Source organism: Balaenoptera acutorostrata, chromosome 1 (assembly GCF_949987535.1).
Source record: "Balaenoptera acutorostrata chromosome 1, mBalAcu1.1, whole genome shotgun sequence".
Lineage (NCBI taxonomy): Eukaryota > Metazoa > Chordata > Mammalia > Artiodactyla > Balaenopteridae > Balaenoptera > Balaenoptera acutorostrata.
This window is the reverse complement of record NC_080064.1, coordinates 169952624-169973797: the sequence shown is the minus strand read 5'-3', so window position 1 is coordinate 169973797 and position 21174 is coordinate 169952624. Positions and strand designations below refer to the sequence as shown.

Here is a 21174-nt window from a genome sequence, read left to right as displayed (position 1 = left end):
CCATTTGCAGCAACATGGATGGACCTAGAGATTATCATACTAAGTGAAGTAAACCAGACAGAGAAAGACAAATATCATATTGCTACCACTTATATGTGGAATCCAAAAAAAAAAAAAAGAAAAAAAGAAAAGATAAAAATGAACATATTTACAACATAGAAATAGACTCACAGACATAGAAAACAAATTTATGGTTACCAAAGGGAAAAGAGCCAGGAGAGATAAATTAGGAGGTTGGGATTAACATATATACACTACTATACACAAAATAGATAACCAACAACCAACTTATTGTTTAGCACAAGGAACTATACTAGATATTTTATAATAACCTATAAGGGAAAAGAATCTGAAATGAATAGATATATGTATAACTGAATCACTTTGCTTTACACTGAAATTAAGACAACCTTGTAAATCAGCTATACTGTACTTCAATTTAAAAAAAGACTCAAAAAAAAAAAAGCTAATGAAATTAGTGAAGTTGTCCACTTAAGAGAACAAAATTCTTAGCAAGTCTTCTTTGATGTCAGTCTACCAACCGTGATTTTGCAGTGAAATTATCAGCAGAACAAAGAAGGGAGTATATATTTAAATATAGTAATTTTCTTAATTATAAAGGCCTTTGATTTATAAATATATCAAATTCTTCATAGACTAAATAACCAACTTGATAGTTTGTCATATAGATGTGATTTAAATGAAATTACACAATTCATCATTAATAATTCTCATTCCTTACTCTGTAGTGGAGATTTTTCTCTGTAAAATGGAAGGTAATGCTCAGTTTGATATAAATTTCTTTTAGTAATATAAAATTATTAACTATCTTGAAAGAAAAAATAAAAAAGAAAATGACACCTTAACTAAGATTATACATGATTTGGTTGTTACCATAGAGATGTGCAGGGAGTCTTGTAATACACTGTATTTAATTTAATCTTTAATTTTTTTTTTCTAATTTGCAGTTTCTGTAACCTCACCACTATATTTGCAATAGAGACCTTTGGAGTGATTCCCAGGTAACGACTGATGCCTGATCAGGCTTTAATGAGGGAAGTTGTAAAGGATATGGTGGCAGCTAAAACAGAAACACGTCTCCCCTATCTTCCTGGGACACTAATACTTCTGTCCTATATGTGACATCCTAAAAATTGTACGTATCTACTAAACCAGGGATACAGCAAGTAGGAATTCCTGAAAATTGTTGCTGCAGTTGGGTCGCCTTTTGTTCATCCCCTTCAACAGCCATTGTCTTCCCAATCAAAAGTGTCTTTCAACTCCACCTAAGGGCAGATGGTAGACTGCAGCAGTGGGGACAGGGAGGAGACAGTGGCTGTGCCCCAATGACCCTGAGTCAGCCCTTGACCACTGGCCATCATTCCAATACGTACAGGAAACGGGTAGTAAAAGCATTTCCCTGGACTCAGCTTTAGTTTCCTTGGAGAGCAGAGTAAAAAGTCGTAATACAAATGTTGAAACGGCAGATGACTCTGCTTCTCTGTGCTGTGTTTTTATTTTGTTTTTTGTTTTGGAAAATGTTAAACAAGAATGGACCACAAACACTTAAGTTACTTATGGCCCTACTTTGAATATTACTGACTCCTCAATTTTTTGTGCTAATCGGAGGTTAATGGTGTGAATAATCTGCAAATGAGATAAGCCATGCCTGGTTTCTAGGAAACTTTAGGAAACATGCATAGCCTTTTTGCAGGAACTTCTCTTTCTCACTAGATTTGTATGTTTGATTTAGATGAATATTAAGAACATACATCCACCCAAGTATCCACCAACAGAAGGGGGGAGTTGGTGAGTTAGGGAGGAGAGGAGGGAGTAAAGGGGCATCTCACCTATTTGCTCCAGCTCACCTCCCAGTAGCTGGATTTTTCTTTTTAAACATGCAACTTATTTAATTTATTTACTTACTTACTTATTTATTTATTTATTTATTTATTTATTTATTTTTGGCTGCGTTGGGTCTTCGTTGCTGCACGCGGGCTTTCTCTAGTTGCGGCACGCAGGGGGCTACTCTTCATTGTGGTGTGCAGGCGTCTCATTGCGGTGGCTTCTCTTGTTGTGGAGCACAGGCTCTAGGTGCACAGGCTTCAGTAGTTGTGGCACGCAGGCTCAGTAGTTGTGGCTCGCGGGTTCTAGAGCGTGGGCTCACTAGTTGTGGCACACGGGCTTAGTTGCTCCGGGGCATGTGGGATCTTCCTGGACCAGGGCTTGAACCCGTGTTCCCTGCATTGGCAGGCGGATTCTTAACCACTGTGCCACCAGGGAAGCCCCCCTATAGCTGGATTTTAGCAGCCAGAGAATATGGTGCAGCATAGGGGATAGTCCATTAGGTTAGTGACTGCAGTTCAGTCTCTGTTACGCCTGAGCCCTGAAGGGTCCAGAGGCAGAGCAGGGGTTAGCTGGTGCTGAATATCTTCCTAGTAAGAGAGACCTTTTCATGAGCAAACAGTGGCTGAAGATCAGTTTGTAGGCGGCAAAGATCTTACTATTTCTTTGCTTTCTGGCCCAGTGCTCAACCGCTTCCTCAATTTTCCACTGTGTCCTTTGGAGTTGCCACCATTTAACCAGCAAACTCACCTAAATCCTGTCCTCTGAGCTCTCTGTCTGTGCCTCAGAGCACCATTACCACTCCCAGATTATTATTTATTCTGGTTCTTCTAAAAAAACAAAAACAAACCCCCCCCAATTTTTTTAAACACTTACCCTTTGAGGTTCATATAATCTGCTATACCCCTGTCCTTTCTCTGTCCTCATTGCTTCATCCTCTCCAAACTCCCCTTCATTCAATGCCATCCTATTTTCATCTCCACATCAAGCCCCACCATCGTGGCCTTTCCTAATCCTTGGTGTCCCCCTCCTGCACTGTACTCTGGCCATCCACTCCCACAGTCATGCCTTGGACACTGTCAATACTCTCATAACTTCTCAATACTATCATAACTTCTCTGCTTCCTAAGCATCAGTTCAGACATCTCATTCTTGGACCTTCCCAGCTTGCTAATTCACTACACCTGCTACAATTCTTCTTCATCCTCATTGGGACCTCCACCTCTACTTTCAATCTCCCCTTTTTTACTTCTTATTTCCTTACATTTCAAACAAAGGCTATTATTTCAATAACATTTTCTAGTACTCCCTTACCTTTCTGGAATTTGGCACCCCCTCTGGCAAGCCCCCATCTACCTTCTTTCTTTGTGATTACCTCTGAGCAGCCCCGTAAAGAAAGTTACACAACAGGGCAAATTGATCACCAACTTCAAATACGTCGCCAACACTACCCGGAAATCCTACTTTCTTTCTCTGGTCAACCAGTGTTTCCACTCTCCATAACAACTGCTTCAGACCTTATCTAATTAGCTTGCTCCTTGGACCTCCTTTCCTTAACAATCATCAAATGAACTTCTTTTTCACCTTTACAGAGAAATTAGAAGCCATCAGACAGGAAATTAGAAGCCATCAGACCTTTATTTCTGATTCCAAACATATAAACCAACTAACATCTATACCCATTCTCTCCTCTTTCTATTGTTCTACATCCTCTTTAAATATAATTCTTCTACCCACGCCTTGAACCCTATTCCTTCCCACTTTCTAAGGAAAATTCCAAATCAATTATTCCTTCTCTCTTCTATATATTCAACTTTCCCTCACAACTAGATCCTTCCAATAGGCTTTTAATCACCCTCAAGTTTTTTAAGCAAATAAAACAACAACAGCAACTATATCCCCTTCCAGCTACCACCCTTTTTGCAAGAGAAACTCCTTAAAAGGCTTGTTTACCCTCGTAGTCCTCATTTCCCTATATTCCATCCCTATTTTGCTAATCCATCCAGCCTGCTTTCTCTGTTATCCCTTCACCAATTACTTCTCATTAGAATAGCTTTGGCCTGCACTAAATCTGTTTGGTACTTTCTAATATATTCTGTCTCTCTGTTGAAATTCTCACTTGTTCTTGCATTGTTCTCCTGACTTCACTGAGCATCTTTATGACCATTATTTTGAACTCTATCAGGTCAGTTACTTATCTCCATTTCATTAAGGTCTGTTTCTGAAGTTTTATCTTGTTCTTTTGTTTGGAATGTATTTCTCTGTTTCTTCATTTTCCTAGACTTTCTGTGTTGGTTTCTATGCAATAGATAAAACAGCCACTTTTCCCAGATGGAACTTATTGTTCAGCCCAGCCCTAGCTGTCGTTTGTCTTTTAAACCTTTGTGATTGTCCAAGCTGCCTTCTTAGTTCTTAGTGTCTCCCAGTAGTTGAGGGTGTACCAAGACCTGTCAGAGTCCCAAAGAGGAGGATCTCAGTCAGAGCCTAGATGCAGCCTGGCTGGAAGCTGGACCCTCAAGCAGCAGGTTTTAAAGTATGCATGTAGGCTTCTTTCAGAGAAAGACCAGAAGATTGCCTTTCTTTCTCTTCCCTCCGTGCTGAGCCCTAAGGGAATAGCCAGTTAAGAACAGTTGTTACAGTCCTGTGGGACTGGTGAACATAAGCTCTGCTAGCCACCAGAGCCAGGCGATCAAGTGGTGTGTCCCCCTGAGCAGCAGCTGTAGAAACTGGAGCATCGGAAGTGTGCACAACATCATTTCAGGGAGATACCAGTGACCTGGGGATAGGCAGAGGGAGAGCGCAAAGATGGCATCTGCCAGCTTCCCAGTCTCTGCAGAAGATTGCAGTTGGCCCCTAGATTTGTGTTATATTAGGAGACTAACCCTCAGATTTCAGTTTTTAAGATAGGCAACTAGGTCTCTTTCATGGAAAGACTGGGAGATGGGCATTTCAGTCTGCTGGCTCTGTGCTGAGCAGGGAGTGAGAGAAGGGGTTAGCCACCAAGAGTCCTCAGGAGCCCATTTGTTTGCTACAGCCTTGTGGGTCTCATGGATGAAAGCCTAGCTGGCTTTCAGAGCTACATGTTTGGGGGTCCCATCCCTCAGGTGGAAGTTTTAAAAGTTGGGTTACTGGATATTGGATCCAAACTCCTTAGGGAGAAGCTAGGATTTGTGAGTTCCTCCTCATTGTATGTTGCTGTGCTGGGGCTGGGAGTTTGGGTGAGATTGTGCCTCAGTCTCTCCTACTCGTTTTTATGTGAGTGGGTTATTCTCGTTCACCCAATGTGTAGGAGTTGCTCAGCTAGTTTCCGGATTTCTTTCAGAGGGAGTTGTTCTATATGTAGCTGTAGGATAGGTGTGTCCATGGAAGGAGGTTAGTTCAGGAGCCTCCTTTGTCACCATCTTGAGCTGGAACTGGCCTACACTAAATCTGACAGATATTTTTCAGTCCACATTTTATTTGAGCTTCCATTAGTGTTGACTTTCCCTTTGGCTGCCATATTGCTCTATAGGTTTTCCTAGCCTTCTGTAGCCATTCTCTCTCTCTCTCTAGTAAAGAGAACCTCAACGTATATCACCAGCCATTAAATGTTGACCTTCCTTAGGGCTCAGTCCTGGTTTTCTGGGCTGCTCATTCTGACAAGCTCATCCATACCCATGATTTCAGTTAGTATCTATAAACACACAACTCCCAAATCATATCTCTAGCCCAGTCCAGGGCCATATATCCCACTCTCTACTTAACCTCTTCTCTTAGATACCTCAAAGACTGGTCAAACTGGACATGTCCAAACATGAACTCATGATCTTACCACCCATTCCCTTACCCCATTATTTGTACCACTGTAAAATAACTTATCAAGGTAATTGCGTTCAGCCCTATGAATTGTCATTGCAGAGCTCAAGGAGAATTCATTCACATAGGCTATAATGTGAATGGTGCCCTCTGGAGTTGAAAAATATGGCGACCCTATTTTCCAGTGTTCCCTCACTCAGGAAATAGCACATCAAACTGTACAAGCCAAACATCTAGCAGTCAAAAATGAAAAACAAAAACTTAGGGATCACATTCATTTCTCTCTCTCTCTCTCTCCTCCAGCTCATCCAGTCACTGCCTCCCATTCATTTAACCTCTTAAACTGCCCTTAAATGAATCCACTTCTTACCAAACCCATCACCACCACACCACTCGAATCCAAGTTACCATTATCTCTGATCCGAATTACTGCAATAGACTCATAATGCTAATTTTAGTAGCTTAAAACCCTTAAGTTTCTTTCCTTAAAATGGGAACTTCTTAACATGGCCTGCAAGACCTTTTCTGCTCTAGCCCTTACCTACCTATGTCTCCAGTCACATCTTGCATCATGTTCCCCTCATTTTCTCAGCTCCAGACCTATCAGCCTTCTTTCAATCCCCAGTCTTCTCCATACTCTGTTCCATAGCAGGAGCTTTGCACATGCTATTTTCTCTATCTGGAATCTCTTCCTTCCCCTCTTTACCTATTTAACTTTACCAACTCCACTTCTATTTAATTCTTCAAATTTTAGAATAATTTTCTTTTCCCCATGGGGTCATTTCTTGGCCAATTCACCAGGCTAAATCCTGCTATAGGAAGCTTTCATTGTATTGTATACCTCTCCTACTTAGTTTTTATCACAAGTTCAATTTTATATTTATTTTCTCATTATCTGATTAATGATTATGTCCCCACTAAAATGTAAGTTCTCTAAGGATGAAGACCATATCTATTTTTACTCATTATTGTTTTCCCAGCACCTAGCACAGTACTTGGCATATATCAGAGTGTTTATTAAGTTAGTTAATTAATTTCTAAGAAGGAAATGATTCACTAGAGCTAGATTAAGCTTGTATCCACAGAGGAGGAAGGTCAGACTAATGAGACTGGGGAACTGGGGAAAGTGTAATACTGCAAACAAATAAATACGGTTTAAAAGGGAACTAAAAACTAAAGTCAGGTACCAAGACACGTATAAAAAACAGCACAGTGTTTGGCTTAAGAAATAAATCTACTCTGATGGGAGGAACATGAGGTGAAAAGGCAGATGTCTGGATCCCAGCTGAAAGTAGTATCTCATAAGTGTACACACACACACACATACCTGGTTGACCCTCATGTACCTCAAATTTGATATGCTCAAAAGTAAACCAACCGTATTCACACATACCCTCTAAAGTGTTCTTCCCTGTGAATTTCCTATGTCAGTGAATGGTGCTACCATCCTCAGAGTTACCTCATCCCCAAATTTAGGAGGCATCCTTTATTCTAACATATTTCTCAAACCCCACATCTTAACAATCACCAAGATCAGTCCAATCTAACTTCTAAATATATCTTAGATCTATCCATTTCTCCCCATTTCTACAGCCAGTAATTAATTAAAACTCTCACCATATTTGGTTATTACAAAAACCTCATAACTGGTTTTCTCCCTCCACACTCATGCCTCCCATTCATCCGTTCTTCACACTACAGTCAGAATCATCCTTCTAAAAGGAGAATGCTATATCACATGTCTGAAACTCCCTCTTGCCCTTAGACTAAAATTCATACCCTGTAGCTTGATAAAAGCTGTCTTTCTCACCTTTAACAACCTATGAGTCCTCATCTCTAACCACTGAGCCCACCACCTAAATTCTAATCACATTAAACTAGTTTTAGTTCCAGAATGTCTGGGCCTGATCTTAAAGTTTTCTCGTGCTTCCATGTCTTTGCAAATGCATCTCCCTTTGCCTAAAACGTTATGCCCACTTTAGTCTACTTCTACACTCCCAGACATTTCTATCTAACTAACTCATACTAATACTCCTAATCCTACTCATATCTAGCTAACTCTTACTTTATACTCAGTTCAAAAGTCAACTCCACTGGAAGTTCTTCCTGGTGCCTGGCTCCCATAGAACTTTATACTTCCTTCTCTCATTATATTGATCAATCACACTGTCTATCTTCCTCCCTGGTCAGCCTCAAACACTAAGAGGTAAACATCTTGAGGGTAGACAAGATGTCTTATAAACCTTATTAGTTATTAACAGAGAACAATGGCATAGCAGCTAGCTGTTCAAAAATTATTTGACTAAAAAAATTAACAACCAAAGTGAACAATGACTTCTAATGGCTTTTCTTTTCTTATTTCAGCCCAAGTGCTTACATGGTTGCAGCTTTCCTCTTTCTCCTGATGCTACTGTTCTTCAGTATTCTTGTTCTGAGCTACTTTCACTATTTGAGGATTTACAGAGAATATATTTATGAACCACTGCACAAATCTGAAAGAAAACAAAAGAATAATTAGAAAAATGAAAGTTTATTTACTATGAATATATGTATGTAGAAAGAGTGTGTATATATACTCATATTGAGAGTGTGTGTGTTTGACCAAGAAATACTAAGTATAAGCTCATAGTAAGTATCACCAAATTCAAAATCTCAAAAATGTTCTTAAATTACCCAAAACAGAACTATTTTAATATATAATGTATGTTATTAAATTAATCCTTAATGTGTTCACTTTTATCTTAAGGTAGTCTGTATACTCTTACATGGCTTTTAAAAAAAAATTAAAAAGTTTAAAAACCACCTAAGTTTGGCTATTACAATCCTTCCTAAGAATGAAAGAAAAATTTTGAAAATATATTTAAATGTATCAAATATTATTATTTTGCACAAAACTTTTCATATGAACCTTATATGGCTGTAGTTAATTTATGTATAAAAGACTTAATAAATATGTGAATTTAAATAGTCTGTCAAAGATATTTCAGAAGTTTTTCTAATGGTAGATTCACATATGAAATATAACATATTGAAACTAGGAGGCTAATACTCTGTCTTAATTTTAAGTTTTCAAATTTGATTTTGATGCTCAAAATAAGCTTCTTAACTTGTCCAAATGTGACCACAGCTTTCTAAACAATTAGTATTTGAACAATCAGGATCCACCTAGAGGAGAACCAGCAGGAGATTTTGTGTGTGTTTTTGTGTATCTGTGTGTGTATAAAGAGATTTATTTAAAAGAATTGGCTTATGGGGAGGAAAAGCCGGAGATACATGGTGTGCTGAGCTTTAGCTGTGCTGGGCCCAGCCAGAGCGGTGGTATCCTAGCTCATGTTCTTCACTCCCTCATTGAACTTTATTTAATTTCATAAATTGGCTCCTTTCCCCTCACCAAAAAAGAAAACAAAGAAGAAGAACAAAAAAAAGAAGAAGAATTGGCTTATGTGATTGTGGAGGCTGGGTAAACAAGTCTGAAATCCACAGCACAGACATAAAGAATGGAAGATCAGGAGCAAGATGGGACTCCATGGGCACAGATCAAAGCTATTGTCCACAAGTAGAATTTCTCATTTTACTAAGATCAGGAACAAAACAGGGATACCTGCTATTCATCACTGTTTTGAAGGTTCTGACATTACAAGAGGAAAATAAAATAACCATTATAAATGCTAGGGGAAAGGAGATAAAATACTCTCTTTCAATAATAAGATTATATGCCTAGGAAACCCAAAATGAGGAACAAGAATTATTAGAATAAGAGCATTTGATGGCTCAATATAAGGCAAATATTTAAAATTTAATACTTTTTCTCTATAATATTTATATGACAGTTTAACAGCAATAGAAATAATAAAAAATAATCTATTTATTGTAGTGACAAATTACACAGAATTAAATATAATATGAAAGGTGTATGCCATACATGAAAAACATCTTTAAAATCTTTATTGAAAGAGGTGAAACAAGATCTGATAGAAATATTTGATGGAAAAAAGAAAGAAAATGACCCAATATACAATGAGCAAAAAATACAGTCATTTCACAGAAGAACATACCCAAATAGCCAATAAACATATTAAAAACAACTTTTTTTAGGGTTTACTATGTGCCAGAAATTGTTCTAATAATTTATCTAATCCTCTTCAACAGCACTATGCAATTGGAACTATTATTATCCCATTATAGAGATGAGGAAACTGGCACAGAGAGGGTAAATAATTTTTCTAAGGTCACACAGCTGGTAGGTGAAGTATCAGGCAAACTGGCTCCAAAATCAGGTGCTTATCTACTGAGGATGCTCAACCACACCAGCAGTCAGAAAGATACAAACCAAAGTTACAATGAAGCTACCTTTCTCACCTGTTGGCAAAAACTCAGAAAGGTAATACTCTTGGGAAGGAATAAGAATCAGGGATGAGAAAAAATTATCTTGCATTTCTGAAGGAAACGTGAATTTTTAAAGATTTTTTGGAAAGCAATCTGGCAAGATCGATTAAAATTTGAAATATTCATTCTCTTGGACCCAGAAATCCCACTCTTGGGAATTAGGAGTCTATCCATGAGATGTGAGGACCAATGTATACATAATATTCAAATAGTTTTATATATATATAATAGTTATATATAAGTATTATATATACATATGTGTGTGTGGATAGATAGATAGATAGATAGATAGATATAGATAGATAGTGTGACAGAACTCTAGAAGGAGAATTAATGTCTATCAGTAGGTGAATGGTTGAATAAATGATTGGTCACTGACCATACGGATCAGTCTGTATTAGTTGATTTAAAAGATTTTCCACAAGGTCTTGTTAAATGAGAAAAACAAGCTGCAAGGAAGTATTTATAGTATGATCCCATTATATAAACAAAACAAAAGCTCTGTGTATGACAACACAGAGAAAAGTATGGAATGTATCGTGTAGCATTTTGTGTACATCATGTGCATGTGCGCATGTGTATGTCTGTACACTGCAGGAGGGGGAGAGGGTATGTAGCAAGAGATGTAGAGAGGGAAGGATATAAACAAAACCCCCAAAACTGGGGAATAAGGAAACAATAGAAAAATAGCAGGGAATTCCAGTGGTTAGGACTCTGTGCTTTCACTGCCGAGGATCTGGGTTGGATCCCTGGTCAGGGAAGTAGGATCCCACAAGCCATTTGGCGTGGCCAAAAAAAAAAGAAAAAAAGATGATTTTAAAAAAAGAACATAGCATATTAATTATTCTCTTTATGTAAAACGATGTGTCTGTGCATAATGACAAGTAAAAGGGTGATCGTCACCAAACTTAAAATGATGTAGTTCCAGGTGATATTTGCTTTCTTACTGTTGTTTCTCACCACACTGAACTTATACTACTTAATTAATCATACTGAGGAAATCTCTTCTCACTTTGAACAAAAGACTGAGAATTTAAGCAGTGGAGACAGCAAGTGTAAACAACTCTTTCGAGGAGTTCCTTTTATTCTATAAGAAGCAAAGAAATGGAGGGCAACTGGAGGCAGAGGTGAGGTCAGGAAGGTGCTATTGAGTGTTAATAGGAATAATCCAGTGACTAGGGAAAATTGATGATCCAGGAGAGAAAGGGGTAACTGCTGGATCAAAATCTTTGAGTAGGCAAGATAAAATGTGATTCAGCGCTGAAATTGAACATTTCACCCACTGTTATAGGAGGGAAGCCAGAGTTCATGTGTGTTGATGTAGGTGGGCTGGTGAAGATGAGTGGTTTGTGGCAGCCATGAGGATGCTCCTTGCAGGCCTCCTACTGCAGGAGTGTAATTGACCCAGGGCATCAGCTGCTGCCCCCTGAAATCCACCACCACATTTGCACCAAGGCCACACCTCCAACCCGCCCTCAAGTCGCTCCCTCTCCAGTGACTGAGTGTGGTGGGGATACTTAAGCAGCCTGGATCCTAGGTAAACACAAGACTCCTGCCAGCCTGCCTCAAGGACTCCTGAAGGCTTTACCAAACCTCCTTCGTATTGCATGGCAGTTGAGGGCACCTCCACCCGATCTCTCTCTCTCTCTGACTCCGCCTACCTTCCACAATGTCCTATTTCCTTTCAGCCAAGCATTTACCTAATAAAACTATTGCACACTTAATCCAATGTTGGTGACAGTTTCCAGAGGACCTGGACTAACACCAGCGGTAATGTGAGTGGTCTGAGAAAACAGGAAGTGGGAGAGGATTTGAGACTGGCTCAGCCAGTACCCAGCAGGCAAAGAGGGCACCATCCTGAAGGGTATGCAAGGCACCAACCGTTCCTGGCTCAAGGTGGTAGTGTAATTGCTAAAGTTTTTATTGGTAGTGACCTGGGGAAATGTCCTGATGGAGGGGAGTGTTATGCAGGTACAATGGAGCAAACATTTGAAAACCATGGGGCTAACAAAGACAGTGAAGGTTGCTGGTTACTGCTAAGTGTATACATATATACACACATATATATGAAACATATGTAATATATATAATTGACATACAACATTGTGTAAGTTTAAGGTATACATGAGTTGATTTGATACATTTATCTGTTGCAATATGATTACCACCGTGGTGTTAGGTAACACTTCTATCATGTCGCATAATTGTCATTTCTTTTTTGTGCTGGGAACAATTAAGATCTATTCTCTTAGCAACTTTGAAGTTTATAATACAGAGTTGTTGACTACAGTCACTATGCTGTGCATTAGCTCTTCAAGGTTTATTCACCTACTAGTTGCAAGTTTGTAGCCTTCAACATCTCCCTAATTCTCCCACACCCACCCCACCCCCCAGCATCTAGTAGCCACCATTCTACTCTGTTTTTAGAAGTTAGGCTTTTTTTTTTTTTAAGTCTTTTTTAGATTCCATATATAAGTGATATCATACAGTATTTGTCTTTGTCTGGTTTATTTCATGTAGCATAATACCCTCAAGTTTCATCCATGTCGTCTCAAATGTCTGAATTTCCTTGTTTCTCATGGGTGAATAATATTCATATCTCTATATATAAATATAGATATAGATATCTCACATCTTTTTTATCCATTCATCTGTTGACAGACACTTAGGTTGTTTCCACATCTTGGCTATTGTGAATAATAATAATAGTAATCTGCAATAAACATGAGAGTGCATGTATCTCTTTGAAATCCTGTTTTCATTTCCTTTGAATATATACTCAGAATTGCTGGATCATATGGCAGTTCTATTTTTAATTTTTTGAGGAAACTCCATACTGTTTTCCATAGCAGCTGAACCAATTTAAATTCCTGCCAACAGAGTACAAGGGTTCCCTTACTTCCACATCCTCACCAACACTTGTTATCCCTTGACAATCTGCAGAAGGTTAGTGAAAAAAAGAACCACAGCAGTTAAAGGTTAAGTGTGGGAACCAGAGTGCCTCAGTGGTAGCGTATATAGAGACCAGCATCACCAGTAAAGGAAGGGTAGACACAATTTAACAGTAGGCTGAAGACCCGGGAATCACAGGGCTCTACAGATGTTTGAACACTCAATCAAGGCAGGTCTGTTATGCAAAGGTCGAGGCGCTGGTAGGGAAAACCTGGAATTGTAAACACTGGGACAGAGTCATCTGGATGGATGTCTCTGAATACGTTGTCTCTCCACAGCCACTCCACCCCACACCCACCCTCTGGGCATGCAGACATGGCCTGTCTACCTCTAGAAACAGCTACCACTTCTGCTGGGCTGGAAGGCTCTGCAGAAGCTTCTCCCCCACAAGACAATAGGTCCCCCGCCACCTCCTCTGATGGGTTAAATCCCAGCGTAATCCAGCTGGTGCTGGGCCTGATAAGGGAAGGAAGAAGTACAAAAATGAACCTGCCTGTACTGGCAGGAACCAGGGGAGTATGCCTGGGACTGGATTCTGAGGCCTCTTTAAAACTGGATAAGCAAGAATTTGTTGAGTTTGAGCCATTTTCTCAGGATGTGGGATTTAACTAATGCCCTAGCAAAGACCCAGTGAGTCTTAGAAGCCTAGAAAAAATGCTGGCCAACTCTGTGCAAAGTAAAAAAAAAAAAGACCTGGTGTCCTGGCAGTTGGTAGAGGAAGGAATGAAAAGGATCAGGGAGGTGGAGGGGCTGGAATGGAGGCATCATACAAGCCCAGAAGACCCAGCAGAGGATTATGTCCCATCAAAGGGTCCAGATGGACCCTAATCACCAAGGGCATTTTGATGAGAAGACCACCAGCATCACTAAAACGTCCAGTGGTGTCTCTCCTCTGCAGCTAGGGATGCCAATAGGTGAGGTGCCCACAGGGCTCGTTGGGTGGATGAGGCCCTGAAGTAAGAGAGGCTTGGTAGTGGCACTTTACTTCCTGAAGCCAGGAGGCCACAGTTACCATAATGACAGGAAAGGTGCAGCTATGGGGGCTTGACCTACAGGGACCTGTGAAGATAGAACATAGTGGTGTTAGCGGCAAGATTATCAAGCAGTCAACAAGGCTGCTGGATGATAACATCTAAGAAAAGAAAAGAATGGAGGAGGAGGTTGAGGGCAGTTGTCCCTATAAAAAGTCACAATTCTTTGCTCCAGTCCCCAGACCTGAGTAGATTTTCAGATCCAGAATCCATTACCTGAAGAGGTGGCCAGGTCCCTAGGAAGAAGGACCCTGCAACCGTGTGGCAAGTCTATACCATGACAATTCCCCCTCAGACCTATTGTCATTTACTCAGGTGACTATACTGAGGAATGGGGAATAATCAGAGGTTTTGAGGACTATTTGATGCAGGTCTGAGTTAACATTGATACCTAGAGACCCAAAGTGTCATCAAGCCCCCCCTTTAGAGTGGGGACCTATGACGGCCAAAGTGGCTTTGGCCATGCCGGGGGTCTTTACCTCAGTCCCCGAGTGCATAATTGAAATTGATATACTTGGCAGTTGGAATGAAGCCCACACTGAGCCCCCAGTTTGTGGAGTAGGATCAATAATAGTGGGAAAGGACAAATGAAACCTCTGAAACCGTCCCCACACACACCCCTGAGAAAGTTAGAAAATCATTATCATTTTCCAGGGCATAGCACAGATTTGTGCCACAATTAAGGACCTAAAAGATGCAGGGTTGGTGGTCTCTGTCAGATCTTCATTTAATAACCCGTCTGGCCCATGCAGAAAATGGATGAATCCTAGAGAATGACAGTAGAATACTGCAGATTTAATCAAGTAGTAGTGCCAATTGCATCCAGTATGCCAGGTGTGGAATCAGGGCTAGGGCAGGTTAATCAGGCCTCAGGTATATGGTATGCAACTACTGACTTGGAAAATGCATTATTTTCCATCCCACAAGAAAAGAATATCTGAAACAGTTCACATTCACATGGACAACAATATTAAATTATCTGCCCATCCTATGAAATTCTCAAGGGTATATCCTCATACAGATAACCGAAATAACAAACCAATCTCATTTCTGGTCCAATCACAGTGCCTGGGAAGCAATGCTGTTGTGGGCCCCAGGTCACATTGTACCAGTTAAGAATGAAACAGCTGTTCCAGATCAAGATGGCAGAGTAGGAAGATCCTGAGCTCACCTCCCTACACACCACAACTGCCACTAGATATAGAACACTTATCTCTGAGAATGACCTGAAGACTAAACAGACTTTCTACTGATATGAATATAAAGAGAAGGCCACATCAAGACAAGCAGGAGGGGTAGAGACATCTAGTCAAAACCCACAACCCCACACCCACAAGAGGGAGGGATATCACAACTGCAGAGGTCCCCCTGAGGAACAAGAGGTCTGAGCCCCATGTCAGGATCCCCAGCCCAGGGGACCTGCACCAGGAAGATGAGCCCCCATAACGTCTGGCTTTGAAAAGCAGCGGGGTTTACATCTGGGAGACCTGGAGGGCTGTGGGAAACTGAGGCTCCACTCCTGAAGGGTTTGCCCTCAAACTTGTTGGCTCCAAGTCCCAGCCCAGAGGCAGCAGCTTGAAAAACACCTGGGTCATACAAGAAGAAGATTCATTGACTAATTTTAGGATGTGTGCCAGAGGGGCAGGGATCTGGTAGAATTTTCTTTTTTTTTTTTTTTTTTAGTTCTTCCATTTAGCTGACAGGCACCATTTCTGTCACTCTCAATCAACCTAGATAACTCCATGTGCCCCACCCCACCATTTTCCTGAGGACCCACCCCAGCCAGCCCCTCCAAAGCAGCTCCTGCCCCACTCCACCCAGCATGCAGTTTCAGCCTACACCAGCACCCCTCCAAAGTGGCTCCCAGTTGCGGGAGCCAGCCCTGCCCACCACTGTGCCTGAAGCAATCACAGCCCAACCACAACATGTGGGTGTCTGCAGCCCATACAGGGGATGTCTCTGGAGCACTTGGCTCTGGTGACCACAGGTGTGGCACTGGCCATAGGCCTTCTACATAAGGCCACTCTTTCAAGACTGCTCCCAGGCTTGAAACTGGGACATAACTGATATACCTAATACATAGAAACAAACACTGAATGAGACAAAGAAATATCTTCCAGATGAAAGAACAAGACAAAAACCTTCAAAAAGAACTAAACAAAAAAGAGATAAGCAATTTACCAGATAAAGAGTTTAAAGTAATAGTTATAAAGATGCTCATGGAACTTGGGAGAAGAATGGTTGAATTCAGTGAGAACTTCAACAGAGATAGAAAATATTAAAAAAGAACAAATCAGAACTGAAGAAACAATAACTGAAATGAAAAATACACTAGAAGGAATCAGTAGCAGATTAGAGGATGCAGAAGAACAGATCAGCAACCTGGAAGACAGGCTAGCAGAAATTACCCAACTGAAACAGCAAAAAGAAAAAGAAACCAAAAAACTGAAAATAGTTTAAGAGACTTCTGGCACAACATCAAGTGTGCTAACACTCATAGAGAACACAGGAGAAGAGAGAGTAAGGGACAGAAAACCTATTTGAAGAAATAATAGCTGAAAATTTCCCTAAACGGGTGAAGCAATCAGACATCCAAGTCCAGGAAGCACAGAGAGCCCCAAACAAAATGAACCAAAGAGGCCACCCCCAGACACATTATAATTAAGATGTCAAAAGTTAAAGAGAGGATCTTTTTTTTTTTTAAAGTTTAATTTTTTTAATTTATTTATGGCTGTGTTGGGTCTTTGTTTCTGTGCAAGGGCTTTCTCTAGTTGTGGCAAGTGGGGTCCACTCTTCATCGCGATGCGCGGGCCTCTCATTATCGCGGCCTCTCTTGTTGCGGAGCACAGGCTCCAGACGCGCAGGCTCAGTAATTGTGGCTCACGGGCCCAGTTGCTCCGCGGCATGTGGGATCTTCCCAGACCAGGGCTCGAACCCGTGTCCCCTGCACTGGCAGGCAGACTCTCACCCACTGCGCCACCAGGGAAGCCCCTAAAGAGAGAATCTTAAAAGCAGCAAGAGAAAAACAACTAGCTACATACAATGGAAACACCAGAAGACTATCAGTTGATTTTTCAGCAGTAACTTTGCAGTTTAGAAGGAAGTGGCACAATGTATTAAAAATGCTGAAAGAAAAAATCTTATAACCTATAAGGATATTCTATCCTACAAGGGTAGCGTTCAGAATTGAAGGAGAGATAAAGAGTTTTCCAGAAAAGTAAAAGCTAAAGCGTTCATCACCACTAAACTGGCCTTACAGGAAACGTTAAAGGGACTTCTTTAAATGGCAAAGAAAAGGCCACAACTAGAAGTAGGAAAACAAACTTATGGTTACCAAAGGGGAGAGGGTGGGAGGGACAAATGAGGAGTATGGGATTAACAGATACTACTGTATACTAAAATACCAATAGATAAGCAACAAGGATTTACTATATAGCACAGGGAATTATATTCAATATCATGTAATAACCTGTAACGGAATATAATCTAGCAAAAACTATAACTGAGTCACTTTGCTGTACACCTGAACTAACACAATATTGTAAATCAACTATGGTTCTGGGGGAAAGAGGCCGCCGGCGGCGGCGGCGGCGGCGGCGGCGGCGGCGCGGGCGAGAGCCGAGCGGCCGGGGACTCCCCTCCCCCGCTGCCGGGCGGTGAGGCGCGGGGCCTGCTGCGCCCCCCGCCCACCCCTCGCCCCAGCCGCCGCCTCGCCCCTTCCCCTGATCCGAGCGGCCCCTAGTCCGCCCGCCCGCCCGGCCCGCGGGGAGCGCAGCGCAGTCCGTTGGCCCGCGGGGGGGCAGCTGCCTGGCATCTTCGCGGCGCCCAAGGACAACCAGGAAGCGGAGCGGCCAGGATGGCGCGTCCGCGGCCCCGCGAGTACAAGGCGGGCGACCTGGTCTTCGACAAGATGAAGGGCTACCCGCAGTGGCCGGCCCGGATTGAGGAACTCCCGGAGGGAGCTGTGAAGCCTCCAGCAAATAAGTATCCTATCTTCTTTTTTGGCACCCATGAAACTGCATTTCTAGGTCCCAAAGACCTTTTCCCTTATAAGGAATACAAAGACAAGTTTGGGAAGGCAAACAAACGGAAAGGATTTAATGAAGGATTGTGAGAGATAGAAAATAACCCAGGAGTAGAGTTTACTGGGTACCAGGCCATTCAGCAACAGAGCTCTACAGAAACCGAGGGAGAAGGCGGGAATACTGCAGAGGCAAGCAGTGAGGAAGAAGGTGATAGAGTGGAAGAAGATGGAAAAGGCAAAAGAAAGAATGAAAAAGCAGGCTCGAAACGGAAGAAGTCATACACTTCAAAGAAATCCTCTAAACAGTCCCGGAAATCTCCAGGAGATGAAGATGACAAGGACAGCAAAGAAGAAGAAAATAAAAGCAGCTCTGAGGGTGGAGATGCCGGCAATGACACAAGAAACACAACTTCAGACTTGCAAAAAAACCAGTGAAGGGACCGACTACCGTAATGAATGCTGCATATTAAGAAAACCACAAGAAGGTTATACGTTTGGTTGTCTAATATTCTTGGATTTGATATGAACCAACACATAGTCCTTGTTGTCATTGACAGAACCCCAGTTTGTATGTACATTATTCACATTCCTCTCTGCTGTGTTTGGGGGGAAAAAGACATTTTAGCCTTTTTTAAGGTTATTGATTTAATTTCATGTTATTTGGTTGCATGAAGTTGCCCTTAACCACTAAGGATTATCCAGATTTTTGCACAAGCTTATACAAGTCTAGGATCCTTTATCAAGGCAGTTATGTTCATCACTCTCCTGCCTTTACTCCACCGTCACCAAACACTCAGTGAAATATAAGTTAGCATTTTTGAAAATGACCACTCAACATAATGCTTAAGGGATTTCCTCTCTGTGACAGAACCCAGGAACCAATTCCTAGATACATAATGTTGGCATATTGAAGATGAACTTAAAGTTGTTCTTCAGTTTTGAGACCATGTGTAAAGTTTAATCATATTGTAAAATATCTATTCCGTATTAGAAATAGCTAGTTGACAGCTTATACTTCTCAAAACTCATGTTGTTAACGTACATAAACTCAGTTTCTGTATGTGAAGTTAGTGAGTCTTTTATGTTACTCCAAAACAAAGGCAATGATTTATTTTTTCCCAATCTCAATACAATTTGAGCTAATCACTCAAGCTGGATACTTTACATTTTAAAGCTGGAATCAGCAGTAGCCCTATGGGAAGTAAGACAAAGCATTGCCTTTTAAATATAGACTTTTAAAATGATCTGTTGTTTTCTTTTGGAACTAGAATTAGAATAGTTAATATTCATCCACAAACCATTATTATCTGTACGTTATTGTTGCAATTGTGATAATAGAAAATTTTATTTATTTTTATGCCAGCTCATATTGTGAGAACACATTTAGTCAGTTTGGGTTTTATCAGTGCTGTTATACTTGTCCTTGGAAACATCTTTCACGTATTCAAGGTTGGTAGTTGAAAACTTTACTGTAAAAAAAAAATCAAAAACAAAAAAACTATTGTTTTTACATAATAAATTTATTGGAATGTGTACCAGGAGTAAGATTTGAGGTTGTAAACAACTAAGTTAGTGTAATTTGGCTTCATATATGTAATGTGAGGTAATGTAATTCATATCTTAAAGCAAAAATTGTTAACAGCAAGTTGGCAATAGAAAAAATATATATACTTTAGTTTTTTAAAAGTCAGAGAAACAAACATCAAACAGGAAGAAAACCCAACTTTTTTTAACAGAGAGAGAAAAATTAAAAAATAAAAATAAAATAAATAGCATACCATTATTGTTTCTATTTATTTAGATTTTAAACCTTATTTCATCTTTTGTATTTTAAAATGTATGTACACCTCTTAAGAAGGATTCAAAGTGGCTTTGTTTTTTCTAATGAAATAGAGAATGAAAACTAAAATATATATACAAATCTTGGCATTTGTGAAACATGGATGGACCTGGAAGGTATTATGCTTAGTGAAATAAGTCAGACAGAGAAAGACAAATACTGTTTGTTTTCACTTACATGTGAAAACAAACAAATGAACAAATAAAACAAAACAAAAAACAGATTCGTAGGGACAGGGAATAAATGGGTGGTTGCCAAAGGGGAAGGGGTTGGGGGAAGGACAAAATAGATGAAGGGGATTAAGAGGTACCAACTTCCAGCCATAAAATAAATGAGTTTCAGGGGTGTAATGTACAGCATAGGGAATATAGTCAATAATATTGGAATCATTTTTTATGGTGAGAGATGGTAACTAGACTTCTTGTGATCATTTTGTAATTTATAAAAATATTGAATCACTGTGTTGTACCCCTGAAACTAATATAATATTGTCAGTTATACTTCAAGTAATTGAAAAAACACGCTTGGACTCAGTTCATCGCTACAACACAGTTCAGGCAGCAATAAGCTTTAAAATGTATTTTCCTTTATAATGCTTCAAATCCTTCAGGTGGCCTAAGAATTGTTTGTGGTAGGTTGTAATGAGGCTACTATCTCTCAGTTTCAAATCTGCCTTTCCTTGCTGAGGCCAGGACTCTGCAAACCACATTTCTGCCCCAGACCTAGCTCCCTGGGAGCTTTCTCTAGTACCAGGTACTGGACGGACACCAGCAACAGGAGGAAGAAAAGTACTTCCTGTTTCCCACCTTTCCTGTCAGTGTGAGCTTAGTCATGCTTCTTCATCCCAGCAGTGGTAGCAGATTTCAGGAGCAGTGGTTGATTTCCAGCTTGGAGTTTTTAAAACTTTCCAGGACCCATGTCACCATGCCGCTCAGAGGTACCAGCAGCACCAGCCTGCCAAACTTCCCCCTTCAGAGCTCTGGATTCCAGCACTCTCCTCCAAGCTTTAAAACTGTTTAAATCCCAGCCTCTTTGTGCCTCCAGGCCTAGGGTGATAGCTGCTTCTGGTGCTTACTACCTCTCTGATACCTTAGTGTTCCTTTCTTTGTCTTTTTCAGCCTCCAGTACCCCATTTACAACTATTTAATTACATTTTCTTTGTTAATATTACTGTCTCCTGACAACCACCACAAATAAGTCTCCTATTATGCTCTACTACTGCTTGTGCCCTTCAGTTTAAATTAAAAATTAATGAATACATAACTTTTTTTCTGTCTTCCACTCGTTAGTAAGCTTCAAGA

The 21174-nt window shown here is 40.6% G+C and overlaps 2 protein-coding genes across 2 annotated transcripts in view; both read left to right on the top strand.

The window, feature by feature from the left end:
• The window catches only part of CATSPERE (catsper channel auxiliary subunit epsilon), a 264240-nt gene extending 255973 nt beyond the window's left edge, over positions 1-8267 (top strand). Inside the window, exons 21-22 of the mRNA XM_057536226.1 lie at positions 969-1022; positions 8005-8267. Coding sequence (XP_057392209.1) covers positions 969-1022; positions 8005-8158 — 208 coding nt within the window. The 3' untranslated portion in view covers positions 8159-8267. The remainder of the gene's footprint in view (positions 1-968; positions 1023-8004) is intronic.
• A 9550-nt stretch (positions 8268-17817) lies between these two features.
• LOC103002575 (hepatoma-derived growth factor-related protein 3-like) lies at positions 17818-18652 on the top strand. Its single transcript, XM_057556026.1, is given in 1 exon segment — positions 17818-18652. A coding segment is annotated over 1 exon segment (603 nt). The 5' UTR covers positions 17818-17865; the 3' UTR covers positions 18469-18652.
• The last annotated feature ends 2522 nt before the right edge of the window (positions 18653-21174 follow it).